The 14,557-nt window shown below is 31.4% G+C and overlaps 1 protein-coding gene across 1 annotated transcript; it reads left to right on the top strand.

The window, feature by feature from the left end:
• Positions 1-6,567: 6,567 nt before the first annotated feature.
• LOC123917988 (probable serine/threonine-protein kinase At1g54610) lies at positions 6,568-11,383 on the top strand. The gene is made up of 7 exons (XM_045969914.1): positions 6,568-7,726; positions 7,844-8,128; positions 8,952-9,269; positions 9,729-9,956; positions 10,034-10,134; positions 10,219-10,339; positions 10,836-11,383. The coding sequence occupies exons 1-7, from the start codon at positions 7,424-7,426 to the stop codon at positions 11,166-11,168; spliced, it is 1,689 nt and encodes a 562-aa protein (XP_045825870.1). The 5' UTR covers positions 6,568-7,423; the 3' UTR covers positions 11,169-11,383.
• The last annotated feature ends 3,174 nt before the right edge of the window (positions 11,384-14,557 follow it).

Raw genomic sequence — 14,557 nt, 5'->3', positions numbered from 1 at the left:
TTTTTGCTTTCTTCCCAATTATATTATTTGGTCCTATACTTTCTGGTTTGATTTTTGGTCTAACGCTTGGATAAATTATGTTAGATTCTGTGATGAAGTATTGAGTAGGTTGAAAGGACGGAACTGGATCCATAGGGTTAGTTACCTAGGCACAACACTAAATGACACATGTTGGTCACGCACACGAGCTCAAAAAATTTAAAGATAAAATGATGGGTTAATATTAAGTGATGTGACAAAATTGTTTTATTTTTATTTTTTCTTCATTTGTGTGTGCCCAACATGTGTCATTGAGTGTTGTGTCTATCTAAGACTTTCTCTAGTCAATTTAGGGAAAACTTTGCCCTTTTTTTTTTTACGATATATAGGTATATAGGTATAAAGTTTTTACGGTCTTCTAGTAGTGTGATTAATTTAGAGATGTCAACGGGATGAAAATTAAATGGATGATACTTTCTCACTCCATTTTCCACTATTTAAAATATTATTCATCCTCGTTTTTCGCTCGGTTGGTAACTTTTATTTAGGTTAAATTGGACTTTATTTTGTATTGAGTAGGTTGAAAGGATGGATCTGGATCCATTGGGTTAGTCAATGTAGGGAAAACTTTGCTCAAGTATTTTTTCTTACAATGTATAGGTTTAAAGTTTTTATTGTCATTTGTCATTTAGTAGTGATTAATTTGGAGATGTCAATGGAGAGGGAACTTAACAGATGATAAAATTTAACAAAAATGACTTATTTGGCGGACAGAAATATAGTTAAGGGATCAAAATATACGACCAAAAGTTCAATTTAGCCTAAAAGTTATGATCTACTCCCTCCATCCCAAAAAAAATGACCTAGTTGACTGCATTCACGTTTGCCAATGTACAACTTTAATCATTAATATCTTAAGTTATCTATTATTAAAAATTATATATTTTGAAAATACTCATCGAGGCAAATCAAACATCTCATATGCTTATATTTGCATCTACATATTAGTAGAAAAATATGGTCAAAGTAAATCATATGAATAATACACAAAGTCAATATTAGATCATTTATTTTGGGACGAAGGGAGTCATTAAAAAACTAATAAAAAAATATATTTAAATATATAAGCTTAATAAAAATGATACATTTACCTAAAGTTCTTACAAATTTTAAATGTATAAATTATTAATTTGATTCAATTTATTTTTACTTGAACCGAATAAGAGTTTAACAGATATTTAGTGTTGATGATAACAGTTTATTTGCATTTGCATTCAATTATATCTCAATACAATTGATAATTGTGAGTAATTAATACATCAAAGTGAAATTAAAAAAAGTAAATAAATACAAATTTTAAAATAAAAATGGGTAGGACAAATCCATCCACCAATATGAATAAGGTAGGACTCATTAACATGTAGCAGCTCACTATAGTTAATAAACTGGGCCGAATTGTCCTTATAATTTATCTGATCCATTTGACAACTCTAATATAATAATTTTATATTTAATTTTTTAACATGTACCATTAAGACACGTGTATTTATGGGGCAATGGGGGCTTTGAACATTGGGGGCTCAAACCCCATAAGAAAATAAAAATCTCTTCTAATAGTAGTATTATGTACATTTTTTTTAAGCCCCGAAACTAGGTTCATTCATCACAAATTTATTTATTCAATTTTCAACATTTTACTACTATTAATTTTCTTCCACTATTCTCTGTCTTAAGAAAATAAATCTCTTAACTTTACTCTTTGTCTCTCTCAAGAGAACAATTATAATTTATACTACAAGCTTTTATATATTTTGAAATATTTTTTTTTACTATAGTTATGTATTTTGAGAAGTTCTTCATAAGTCAAAATATATACACTACTCTCTATCACCGATTATAAATTTTCATATTAATACGATTAACTAATTCTTCAAACTATTTATCATTTTTCATATAAGATTTTTTTCAATATCTAACATACATTGATGAGAGCGGATCCCCTCAATTATTTTCTCCGGGCAGAGAGAGCAGTGCAACATCCAACCATTAAAATATCATTTTTCAATTTCTTTTAAATTTTAAAATTTTAATGTATGGCTAGGATGTCACTCCATTGTCATGTGACAGGAAAGAATCTTCTCTCATACATCGATGACATTTTTAAAAAAAGGAGAATGTTTTTTGAGAAAAAAAAAAGAGTACGTTAACATGTGATTTTAAGGAATCAAAAATAGAAATTATTAAATGTTAATGTGTGCATTTTAACTTTTGAAGCATTAAATTTATTTTATCATTAAATGTCGAGTTTCTATATTAGAATATTTAACATGGGCCATAAGGACACATGTTAACAAGACCCTTTAAAAAATAATCATATGCTCCTTCCGTCCTAAAATATAAGAGTTACTTTGACTAAATGACACTATTCACTTATTTTGCTTTGACCATATTTTTTTAATAATATATAGATATAAATATTAGCATATAAGATTTTGTTTGATTTGTTTTGATGAGTATTATCAAAATATCAAGTTTTTATAATTTTTACTAATAGACGATTAAAAATATTAATGATCAAAATTGTGCATTGGCATACATGCAGTAGTCAAATTAGTTCTTATATTTGGAACGGAGGGATTATTTAAAATGTCATTGAAAAATGTTAATTATATATATCTCTTTTCGAAATCTAATATACAATACATTAATAACTAAAAGGTGAATTCTTCGGTACACATATTATGTGGACGTGTACCGATACACCGTTGACGTGGTTAACAAGTGGCAAGTATTTAATGCAGATTTTATTTCTTTATTAAAATTTCTATTTTAAACACTGTTTTTTAATATTTGCAAATGCATCCTTCACATAAATATAAACCACCAATCATATTTAATGCAGATTTTGTTTCTTTATTAAATTTTCTACTTTTTTTTTTTACACTACTTTTTAATATTTCAAATATATTCTTCACAATATTTTAAGAATAGAAAATAAGAATATATTATTAGTTTCTTCACAATATTTTAAGAATATATTCTTCACAATATTTTAAGAATATATTCTTCACAATATTTTCTACGTTTTTTTTATAACATTTTAATATTATTAGTTTATAAAATTTAACATTTATTTACTGTTTAACCATTAATACATATGTGTATATCTTTTATGGTAATAATGTTAATTTTTTATTGATTCGTAATATTTTATAGGGTTAAATAAGTTTTTTGTCTCTGTAAAATTATTAAATTTAATTTTCTTCTTTATAAAAAAAATATCATGTTTTCATCCCTACTAAATTTGTATGCATGCAATATTAGTCATGTTGTTAAGTTGATATGTATTTATGATTATTTTGTAAATATGTATAAAACATTATAAAATGTTTGTCCAAAAATAAGGAGCTCAAAATTTGATTTTAGGTCAAAATATTCATTAGTTTTATCTTGATATTTTGATTTAGAAAATTCATATTTTATTCATCTCATTTTAAAAAAATACTGATGCTTTGTAAATGAACTTTTTATATTTTTATATTCTAGACATGTTTGATTGTCGAAATATAAATTCATAAGTTACCGTTAGTCCAATTAGACGATATTGAACGAATTGTGAAAAATTGAATTTCTTAATACAAGTAGGTATAATTAGCTAGGTTTACATATGAACGTATGTGTTTCAAGTTGAAGGAATTTGATCTATAAATTTTGATTTCTTTAGTCACGATCAACATTATTAGTTGAGACTTGATAGTCATTTCATATTAACTAGATTTCTTAAGTCATAATTAATCTAACTAGTTGAGGTTTAACCGTTTGACTGTCAAAATTTGAATTCTTAAATGTTTCTCATTTCAATTTGGTCAAGTTGAACAGTCAGAATGATAATATTTGATCTTCTTAGTCTCTTTCAATCTAGTTGGCTGTGACTTAACAATTATTTCATAATAACTAGGTTTCTTGAGCAATATTAGCCCAACAATATGAAATTGAACCATTAGATTGTTGAAATTCAACTTCTTAAGTATTAATTATTCCACTTAGGTCAAGTTGAATAGATTAATTGAGATGAATTGATTCTCATAGTCACAATTGAGAAAATTAGTTGAGACTTAACACTCATTGAATTTGAACTAGGTTTCTTGAGTCATAATTAATCTAACTAGCGTCGACAATTAAATCTTAAGTGTTTCCATTTAATTTGGTCAATTTATTTCCTTGGTTCTTATCTATAGAAATGGTAGAGACTTAATAATCTGTTCCTGGTAACTAGGTTTTTTGAGTAACAATTAATCAAACTAGTTGATATCGAGCCGTTATATTGCCAAAAATTTGAATCCTATGTGTGTCATTCCAATTAGGTGGTATTGAATTGTTTGAGAGAAAATTTGACTTCCGGTAGAATTTTTTTGTTGAGAAATCACGATCAGTTGAATTAGTTACGACTTAATAGTCCTTTCATAGGAACTAAGATTCTTAATTGACTGTTAGTTCGGTTACCATTAGAGTATCGAAAATAAGTTAATTGTTAGAGAGAAATATTTTTTACAAGCTAAAAAATAAAAGCTAAATAAAATTTGGTCCGTGAAGGATTATTCTTAAACAACCGTTAGATTGGTTAGTTAGGATTTAATCATTATTTATTTGTATAATTTTTGTTATAAATTCAAAAATAAGTTAATCCAAACTTGCCAATAAAAGATTGTAATTTCGTAAAAATTTATTCAAAAAATAAAAAGTAAAATTAAAATTAACCCAAGAGAGATTTGAACCCATCACCATTGAATAATAAAGCATACAACGTACTGTATTACCAACAAGGCATTAAGTAAGTTTGTTATTTTTTTTTATATTAATCTTTTGTTTTATATTGTTAAAATAAAATAAAAAATAGAAATAGAAAGAGCGTGTAAACCTAAAGCAACATCCCTAACCCTGTTTGGCCGCCGTGCACGATGAAGAAACAACAAGATATTTTAATTTTGATTTTCTTTCATAAATACTACTATTCTAATGCAAAATTAACAAATCTTTGAACCTCAATTTTCTTCAAAAATACTATTTTTCTAACAAAAATTAATATCTTTCAACTTTGATTTTCTTCAAATATAAACCTTCTATATATAATCATGGTATCAATCTTACGAATCTACACACAATGAGTCATCTTATTTTACTTTAACTTTTTTAATCAAAACAACCGCATAGGTTTTTTGTTTTGCCCCAACCCGCAACATTGTACTAGATTGTTTGTGGCTGCTGCCAAGCTTTGCAATGTTCACGACCGACAACTTCATAACAGAGTTATTGGTAACCATCACAGTTCCTATTGGCCTCCATACAAGAGCAGTATTCCATTTTCTTTGAAACTAATTGAGTAATTTGTTAAAACTAGTACATTAATTGCTGGTACAATTACAAAGAAGGAGAATATTGTGATACTAATTTACTAAAACTAACCAGAGGTTGGGGCAAAGACAAGATCCATGGTTGTTCCCTACTATTAAGCATTTTTCATGTTTTTATCAGTACAGAGACTACCTTTCATGCACGGTGTAAAATCCTTTAGTTAACTGAATAGCCAATTCTTTTCATCACAACACAAACAATAAACAGCAACATGAATAAAAGAGAAGACCAATTTCCCAACCTTTGAAAAAAACCTAAAAATAGAAGATTAAAACACAGAGAGACAAGAAAAACCCTAAAAAGTATTATTTCGGCGGTGGAAGAAGAACGACGCCGTGGAGAGAGGAAGGGGGGAATGAAGAACATACAGGGAAGAGAGGAAATGTTTCAAAATTACTTGAAACACATGTTATAAGAGTTTTAAATTACAAAAATTCTTATGGTGTCATTTTGAAATTTCTGGAAATTAAAATAGTAATTTAGAAAACTCATATTTAAATAAGTCTTGAAATGATATGTTAAATTATCATTACGCGTGGACCAATTAAAATTATACATCTCAGCGGTGTACCGGTACATGTCCACATAATATGTGTACCGGAGTGTTCACCTAATTAAAAAGTAATTTATTTAAAAAAATAATTTTTATATTTCATTTCTTAACATATACCCTTATTCTTCATAATTTATTTACAAAAATATCTCTAATCTTTGACAAATTTATTACTACAACCTTTTTATTAAATCTCTAAAATTTGTTGAAAGATCTTATAATAAAGTACAGAAGAGAATATTTTCTAGCCCCATCAAAGAAAATTTCTAAATTTACCACTATATTTATTAGTATTTTCCATAAAAATTTTTTATGAAACTAAGTACAATGATATTAATTAATTAAATTTCGCCAATTTTATTATCTGTTAAAAACAGAGTACGGAGTATATGTAAGTGAAACTGTGAAAGTGAAGGAGTAATTTTTTGTTTTATTTACCCAAAAAATATAGTAAGTGAAGTGAAAGAGTACTGGTAAGTGGTACCAAAATGAAAAAGTACAGTAAAATAAAATTGGTCATTTTATGGTGAAAGTTTCCATGTCCACTTTGTCCCTGTTTAGTTTAGAGCAATGAATGCAACAACAAAATTTACTTTATATGGTAGAAATATTATTTATTACGCGGGAGATGGTAGGTGGAAGTAACTTCATGTGTCAGAATTTTCAATCTTGAATTTTTGAGAATTTATTTCAAACCATTAACTACGTTCTCCATTGGTTGTAGTCCCCATTAAATATTTACACCTAAATTCATCAAAACAATTTACATCAATTCATTCATTCAAGCAAACCGTTCAACCATAAAGTCAAATATCAAGAATTATTTCTAGAATTTTGTTTTTTTTATTACCAACAACAAAACACCTTCTTTTCTCCGAAAATGAAAGCCAATATAATTTTCCTTTGTTTTTCTTTTATATCCTCTTGACCTTTTTATTCTCAAAATCAGATGATAAATCACCGTGAACATAGTTCAGTTGGTAGAAATATCACACTCTGTTTATTCACGTTAAGGTAAAATATAGTATCTAAAATATCTCGAGTAAGCATCTACTATAATTTATCAGACTCGAGAGATTAAACTCTACCGAAGCTGAAAAGGTCTTCCAACACAAAAGTACTTCATGTTGTTTTGGACTCTCTCACCTCTCTCTCTCTCTCTCAGAGCCACCATTTAACTGACAACACCAGCTCAGACTTTCAGACGCAGTGGCATTTACGTGATTTCATCGTCTTGCCGTGTCGTTTCTTCAACGTGCATGCGTAGCAGAGAATCACACCTCTCTATTCATTACTCTTTCTTTTTCACTCACTCAAACCTTTCAACTAAAAGTTTATAGCCTTTTTTCTTTACTTTTCCATCTTTGTACAAACCACCGTTATTCTCCACTCGCCGCCGTACACGACGGAGATTTTCCAAACCTACTTATTTTCGATTCCATGTATTTTTCCGTTACTTTGAGCTTCCTCATCTAACAGATGGGTTGCGTGCTTGGAACGCCGGCCGGTGACGGAGATCAACGCCGTCACCGGAAAGATCAGCGTAACGGTAACGGTTCTTCTGAAGTAGTTAATAATGTCGTTACGGTTCGTGAGAAGCATAAAAATCGGCACACCGGTGATTTTCCGGGGACTCTTCCGGCGATAGAGCGTCGGAAACCTATACTGGATCCACTTGCGTTGAATCAACAAGGTTGGCCGTCTTGGTTAATGGCCGTCGCCGGTGAAGCTATCGGAGATTGGACTCCTCGTCGTGCCAACACGTTTGAAAAACTTTCTAAGGTGCTTCCATTTCTGAAACCGATTCAAAAAATAAATAAAAAAAATGAATTTTTTTTTTTTTATTTAAAAAATGGATTTTTTTTTATTGAATCTGTGTTTGTGTTTTTGTTTGTTCAGATTGGGCAAGGTACTTATAGTAATGTGTATAAAGCTAGAGATTTAGTTACAGGGAAGATAGTGGCTTTAAAAAAAGTGAGATTTGATAATTTGGAGCCAGAAAGTGTGAAGTTTATGGCAAGAGAGATACTTGTTTTGAGAAAACTTGATCATCCAAATGTTTTAAAGCTTGAAGGATTGGTTACTTCTAGAATGTCATGTAGTCTTTATTTGGTATTTGAGTATATGGTACATGATCTTGCAGGGCTTTCAGCTAGCCAAGGTGTTAAGTTTACTGAACCTCAGGTACTTACTACTATGATTTTAACCTCATGTTTGTTACTAGTGATGATGATTAAATTTAGGCATAAGAGAGGTTATAATTTATTGATTTTGATTCATTATTGCTGTGTTTAATTAAAGACATAAAGTTCTTTCATTTGTTTTGCATTAATTTTCTTAGTTGAGTTGAGTGTAGGCTTTTGATCTTGATCCTATAGGCTTTTCTAGGGGATGTTTGTTTGTTGGGTTGGGTCCCCTTCACTATTCTAACCATATTTAGTTTTCCATTTATTTCATGGTTCATGAATCTATATTTGTCCAAGCTTCTCACATGACATGATATATTATTTGTCTAAAAAAACTTCTTGTATGAAATATTTTCAAATTAACTTTCAATTGGATGCAACTGCTTTGAACTGCAGAAAGTGGGGTTATTACCTAATATTAGAATGTTTTTATATGGAAAGAATTTTAATTAAGTAAACTGTTATATTTCAAATAATATATCTGTAGTAATATTTTGTGGCTGTTGAGAAGCCTAGTATAGATTATTTGGTTGTTATGAATACACTTTTTCATATTTAGTCTACCCCTTCTTTAAAGGGAAAACAAAGTTTGCTCGTCACATAGGGAGGACCGCAATATGAATGTTAAATCATATAAGGCTTATTACTTTATTCATGGAGATTTTTACATTTAGGACTTAATGGAGTGATGTGAAGCAGGGTTGCTTTTTTAATTATCAGTGAGACTAGATGGAATGGAAGCGAGGCTAGTTCATATTATGATAAAACGTTAAAGGAAAACCTGAAAGGCTAAATGTCTCTCAGTATTTTCTCTATGACAGGTCAAATGTTTTATGAAGCAATTACTTTCCGGTCTTGAGCATTGCCACAGTCGAGGAGTATTGCACCGTGATATCAAGGGTTCCAATCTGCTAATTGACAATGAAGGAATCCTAAAAATTGCAGATTTTGGACTGGCAACTTTCTATAATCCTAATAAAAAACAGTGCATGACAAGCAGAGTTGTGACACTTTGGTATCGACCCCCTGAGCTTCTTCTTGGGGCTACATTTTATGGTGTAGGAATTGACCTTTGGAGCGCGGGTTGCATTTTGGCAGAGCTACTTGCTGGGAAGCCAATCATGCCTGGCCGAACAGAGGTATTGCTCTTCAACATGTTTATAGGTGCTTCTGATCTGTTTAAGTGTAGAACACTAAATCCTAATCGTGATGCTTTTGATCTGTTTTCAAGTATTTCAAAGTACTCGATTCAGTAGTTTGCCTGTGGTTCATCTTGTTCCTTTTGAGGTCTTGTGTGCTGGCAGTATTTTTTCTCTGACCATTTAATTGAAAATTCTCTAGACACCAACCAAGTTGCTATGATATTCATCTAAAAGAAAATGGTCAGAGACGAATTAAAAAGATTCGGGTTTTAATTCGTCTCTCATTTCGTTTAGGACAGTTGCTATGATATTCAGTTTCTGCTACAAAAAAAATTTGGGTTGCAGTTTAACCTTCACTAATTTCCTTTATCTGCAGTGAGATGTCTTTTATTTTTGCTCTTGAAATGCGTATTTTCAGGATGATGTATGACTGACTTTTGGGTTGCTTGGGGCTAGGTTGAACAACTGCACAAAATTTTTAAGTTGTGTGGCTCTCCTGCTGAGGAATATTGGAGGAAGCATAAATTGCCAAATGCTACAATCTTTAAGCCACAGCAGCCATATAAACGTTGTATCTCAGAAACATTCAAGGATTTTCCTCCATCTTCACTTCCTCTAATTGAAACTCTTCTTGCAATAGATCCTGACCGTCGTGGCACTGCCTCAGCTGCTCTAAATCATGAAGTAAGTAATCCTTGTGGATTAACCATATATTTGAGAATTTAGATGTAACACATTTCACATCTGTTTTCTCTCTGCAGTTTTTTACCACCGAGCCCTATGCTAGTGAACCGTCGAGTTTGCCAAAGTATCCTCCGAGCAAAGAATTGGACGTAAAAATGAGAGATGAAGAAGCTAGAAGGTCGTCTTATTTTTTCTTATTCGTGTATTTAACTTCTTGATTGACTCTGTCTAGTTTCTCAGATATTTTTCATTTCATTCTCAGGCAAAAAGCACTAAATGGAAAATCTAATGGAGTTGATGGTACCAAAAGAGCCAGAGCACGTGATCGTAGTCGAGCTATTCCGGCGCCAGAAGCTAATGCAGAGAACCAAACAAACTTAGATGTAAGTCAAACATGTAGTCACGTTTGTCCGTTAGTACTTGACACTCAAATTTTATTTTATACGCTGCATATGTTACACAATTTGGCTGTAGTTAATTTTAATTTCCTGTTCTTTTAACCAAGTTCTAGCATGTCACACACTTTCATGAATAATGAATGTCCTTAAGTATTTTATATTCATGTGTACCGACATACACTCCTGACTAATTTAAGTACCTTTCCATTAAATCTTACTAGTAGTATTTATTTGGTATTTATAAATCATAATGTCACCTGGAACTTGAGACTAAGATTCTTCAGCATTTGTTTACTTGGGATTCTCTGATCATGTCCAATTGCTGATTGGTTTTTTGTTTTCTTCTGATATAAAGACATTGAATTTCGTGAGAAATTTTGTTTGACTTAATGATTCTCTCATGGTGAATTGAGCTTTTTAACTTTAAAATAGTGTCTTATATTCTGCATTGAGCAAACATTACATGTGTATCTCACTGCAGAGGTGGAGAGTAGTGACCCATGCAAATGCAAAAAGCAAGAGTGAGAAATTTCCACCACCTCATCAAGATGGAGCTGTTGGATATCCACAAGATGAATCAAATAAAGGACCTGCTTCATTTGGTGCACCAGACACATCCTTTAACTCAGGAATATTCAATATAAAACCATCTGATCCTACTAGAAGTCAAGATGGTACAGGAACTCACAAAGGAACAAAAACTAAAAAAGAAGAATCTCAGATGCCATCATCATCGTCGTCATGGAAATTTATGCGACCATTCAAGCCGTCAACAATTGGACATTCAATGGATTTATTATTTAGGAGCAAGTAATAATCAGTTTCATTTGATTTTGGCATCCTATAATGTGATGAAGAATGATTTAGGACTTGATATATCTTTTTAGCATTTTTTCCTGTGTTTCTTCTATTTTTTGGTATTTCATTTGCATAAAGTTGTTGTTGTATAATAATCAATGATCTACAACAGGGATCCATATATTTGTATATCTTAGGATCAAATCCACTGCTGTACAGTTTTTGGGACCACTTCATGACCTTGGAAATGTTCTACCATCGAGCAAGAAAATGTCTGTCACGTCTAATGTTTCATTTTTTATCAGTTTCTTTTTCCCACTAAAGACTAGTGTAATATAAGAACAAAAATTACAAAAACCATCAATTACAAGGAACTTATTTAGTGTTACACAAAATTTAAATCTTATTCTAAAATATTTCATAAAAGTCTTCAATAGAACAAGATTCTTTTTCCATCAATTATCAAAATATCTTTTAAAATTCCTTGAAATTCAAATCCAATACACCTCTTAAATATATCTTTAGTAATAAAGGATTTATATTCACTATGTGAACTTTTGCTAAATATATTCGTATCAAAATAATTCTACTTTGAAAAGAGTTTCTTTTTCATATAATAAAGATGAAAAGTGATTGGTACTTCTGTTCCTTAACAATTTGTTCCAGAGTTTGATTTTGTGTATGAAAAAAATGTTTATTAGTATATGTCAACTTCTTAAATAGATTTCAATTAGTTGCATGCAGGGATATTTTATTTTAGTTTATAAAAACAAGAACCTGAAAAGTACATCAATTTTTTTCTTAAAATAGGAACAAGAGGGAGTTTTTTTTCTTCTTTGAACAAGACCATGAGGATGTATCGACACGTATGGTTGAACCTTTCCTACACACATGTTATGACTTGAGTGTCTGATCTTACATAAGAGTTGAACTTTTCCTGTTCTGGACTGGGCCAAGAGCTGGCTCAATCACTTATGCCCGACATTTGGGGCACAGCCCACTAAGGGGAGACTTCCCCGACACGTCAGCCAATGACGTGCCCTGCTCGACATAATGGGTAAGCAGCACGTTTAGCACGTGCTCATATACCTGCGCATGTTGATCCGTTCACCGTAGCTTAACAGCTATGCAGCACGTTTAGCACGTGCTCCCTTATCCAGCCACAACTGTCACGGAGCCTATCCCTTACCCGCGAATAGCGGAACGGCTCCAACCAAGATAGAGGCAAATAACGGCCTTCCCCTACGATACGGGGACTATCTTGGTAGTTGAGTCTATTGGGCCGGTTATTCCGGCCCAATAGACCAACCTTTGGCCCAGCGCTGGGGGCACTATATAAGCTCTCCTAGACAGGAGAGCCAGGTATTCCGATTCATTACTCACTATACTTTCTCTCTCTTCTATTGTATCTCTCTTGTTCTCTTTGCTGACTTAGGCATCGGAGCACCTGCAGGTACAAACCCCCCCTTCGGTGTGGAAGCTTGCTCAACGGACCGGCCTCAACCTTTCTGATCATCAGGTTAGATCATTTCCTATAAAATCATGTTGAACTTTTTGTTTGTTTAGTTTATGGCGCCTTAGTTTATTACAAATAGGCATGACAATCAAACTCATACTCGCGGGTACCCACTCAAATCATACCTGCTTTGACGGTGAAAACTCGAGTTGACTGAGTTTGAGTTTGGGTTTGGGTTTTTCCCGATTTCAAAAGATGAGTTTGGGGCGGATAATGGGTACATTGATACCCACCCCGAACCCGTCCCGCTTATACTAAAAATTAGATTTCACCTATTTTAAATTAGAAACGCTTAAACAATCTATTAAATTACGTTAATATATTTATTTTTTATTTTAATTTGAGTATTAAACAATCCATTTTATCAATTTTTTTTCTTTATTTAAAAAAATATTGTTGAGAGAAAATAATTTTGGACATTTAACTTTTTTTTTTAATAAAAAAATACTAAAATATAATCTAAATTCACGTGAAAAGAGGCGTAATGGGGATACCCAAAACCCGATGGGGATACCCGATCCCCGTTGGGTATGGGCTTGGGGTTATCATTTTTATTCCCGCTCGAATTTGGGATGGGTTTGGGGAAACCCGAACTTTATGGGTTTGGGTTTGGCGAGGGCAAAACCCATCCCCGCCTCGCCCCATTGTCATGCCTAATTACAAATCTCTGTTTAAAAGTACCTAGCTAGTTGCTCTTATGTATGGAAAAGTTCAATTAAGAGAGGAAAATTCATTTTGTGTATTTCACATATTCTCGGACAGAGATTAGAGATTAGTTAATGCTACTAACGGTGGAAATTTCGTACCGATAACGCAAAAAAGAAAAGAGTACTTTTTAATATTTGTTTAGTTCATTAGTCATCCATTCAAATGTATTAGTCAGCCGTTCAACAAACGTGGTAGAAAAGATTGAACTGTGATTCCAAAGAATTTGATCTATACCTTATAGTAGAAACGCTTATCATTTTTTTTTTTTTTACTAAAACCGACATTTATTTAATCATTCAACTTGATAAAATATATCGAATAATACAAATTTGAAATTGCTAAAAATAAAAAAATGATGAATCTGCAAACAAACACACAACAATCACGTTAATAGCATACATCGGCGAAATGCTTACAAATGTGACAAAGCCTACAAAGTAACATATATGACAAAATTGAAATGGTCGGAATACCCTATGTATCCGAGTCTACAATGTTGTCGACGCCAAAGTCATTGATTAAATATGCACTGAACCGAACAAACACCACACCAAAAGACGGTAAAAACAAAATAACGTCGCAACAAGATGATGACCAATGCAACATCCCACTAGGACGACAAAATCACGAAGAGAAAAACTAAATATATGTGAAAATCACTTATTTACTTATTTGCTTGAATAAAAGAAAAAATAATTTAGAGGGGGTGCTTTTGGGTCAAAAATTGACCCTAAAACACCCTCTTTGTTGAATGAAAGAAAAAAAAAGAAAACACCAGGGTTTAAGAAAAGGGGGCAGCTGCCGTGAACGATTATTTGTGATTTATTGAAAATTACTTATTCAATTTGTAGCTTATCATGATAAACAACTTATTTTAATAAACAATTTATTTGTAGCTTATAGCAGAAACACTTATAATATTTTTTTTTTTTTTTGTGAAAGAAACGCTTGTAATGTATTATCATGATAAGCGCTTATGCATAAGTTTACGTAAGCTATTTTTATAGTATAAGATAAAATTAAATTAAACTGTTTTTATATATGTTGTAAGCTTTTTTCATAAAATATATTAGAAAACTTATATGAATAAGCTGAAAAAAATGCTTATAAAAAATGTCAAAAATTGTTATAAAAAAATAGAATGGAATATTGGAATGGAATAAATTAATTAGGCTAAGATA

The sequence above is a fragment of the Trifolium pratense genome, linkage group LG3 (assembly GCF_020283565.1).
Source record: "Trifolium pratense cultivar HEN17-A07 linkage group LG3, ARS_RC_1.1, whole genome shotgun sequence".
NCBI lineage: Eukaryota > Viridiplantae > Streptophyta > Magnoliopsida > Fabales > Fabaceae > Trifolium > Trifolium pratense.
The sequence above is the reverse complement of the archived record's forward strand: the minus strand, read 5'-3'. Positions and strand labels throughout refer to the sequence as shown.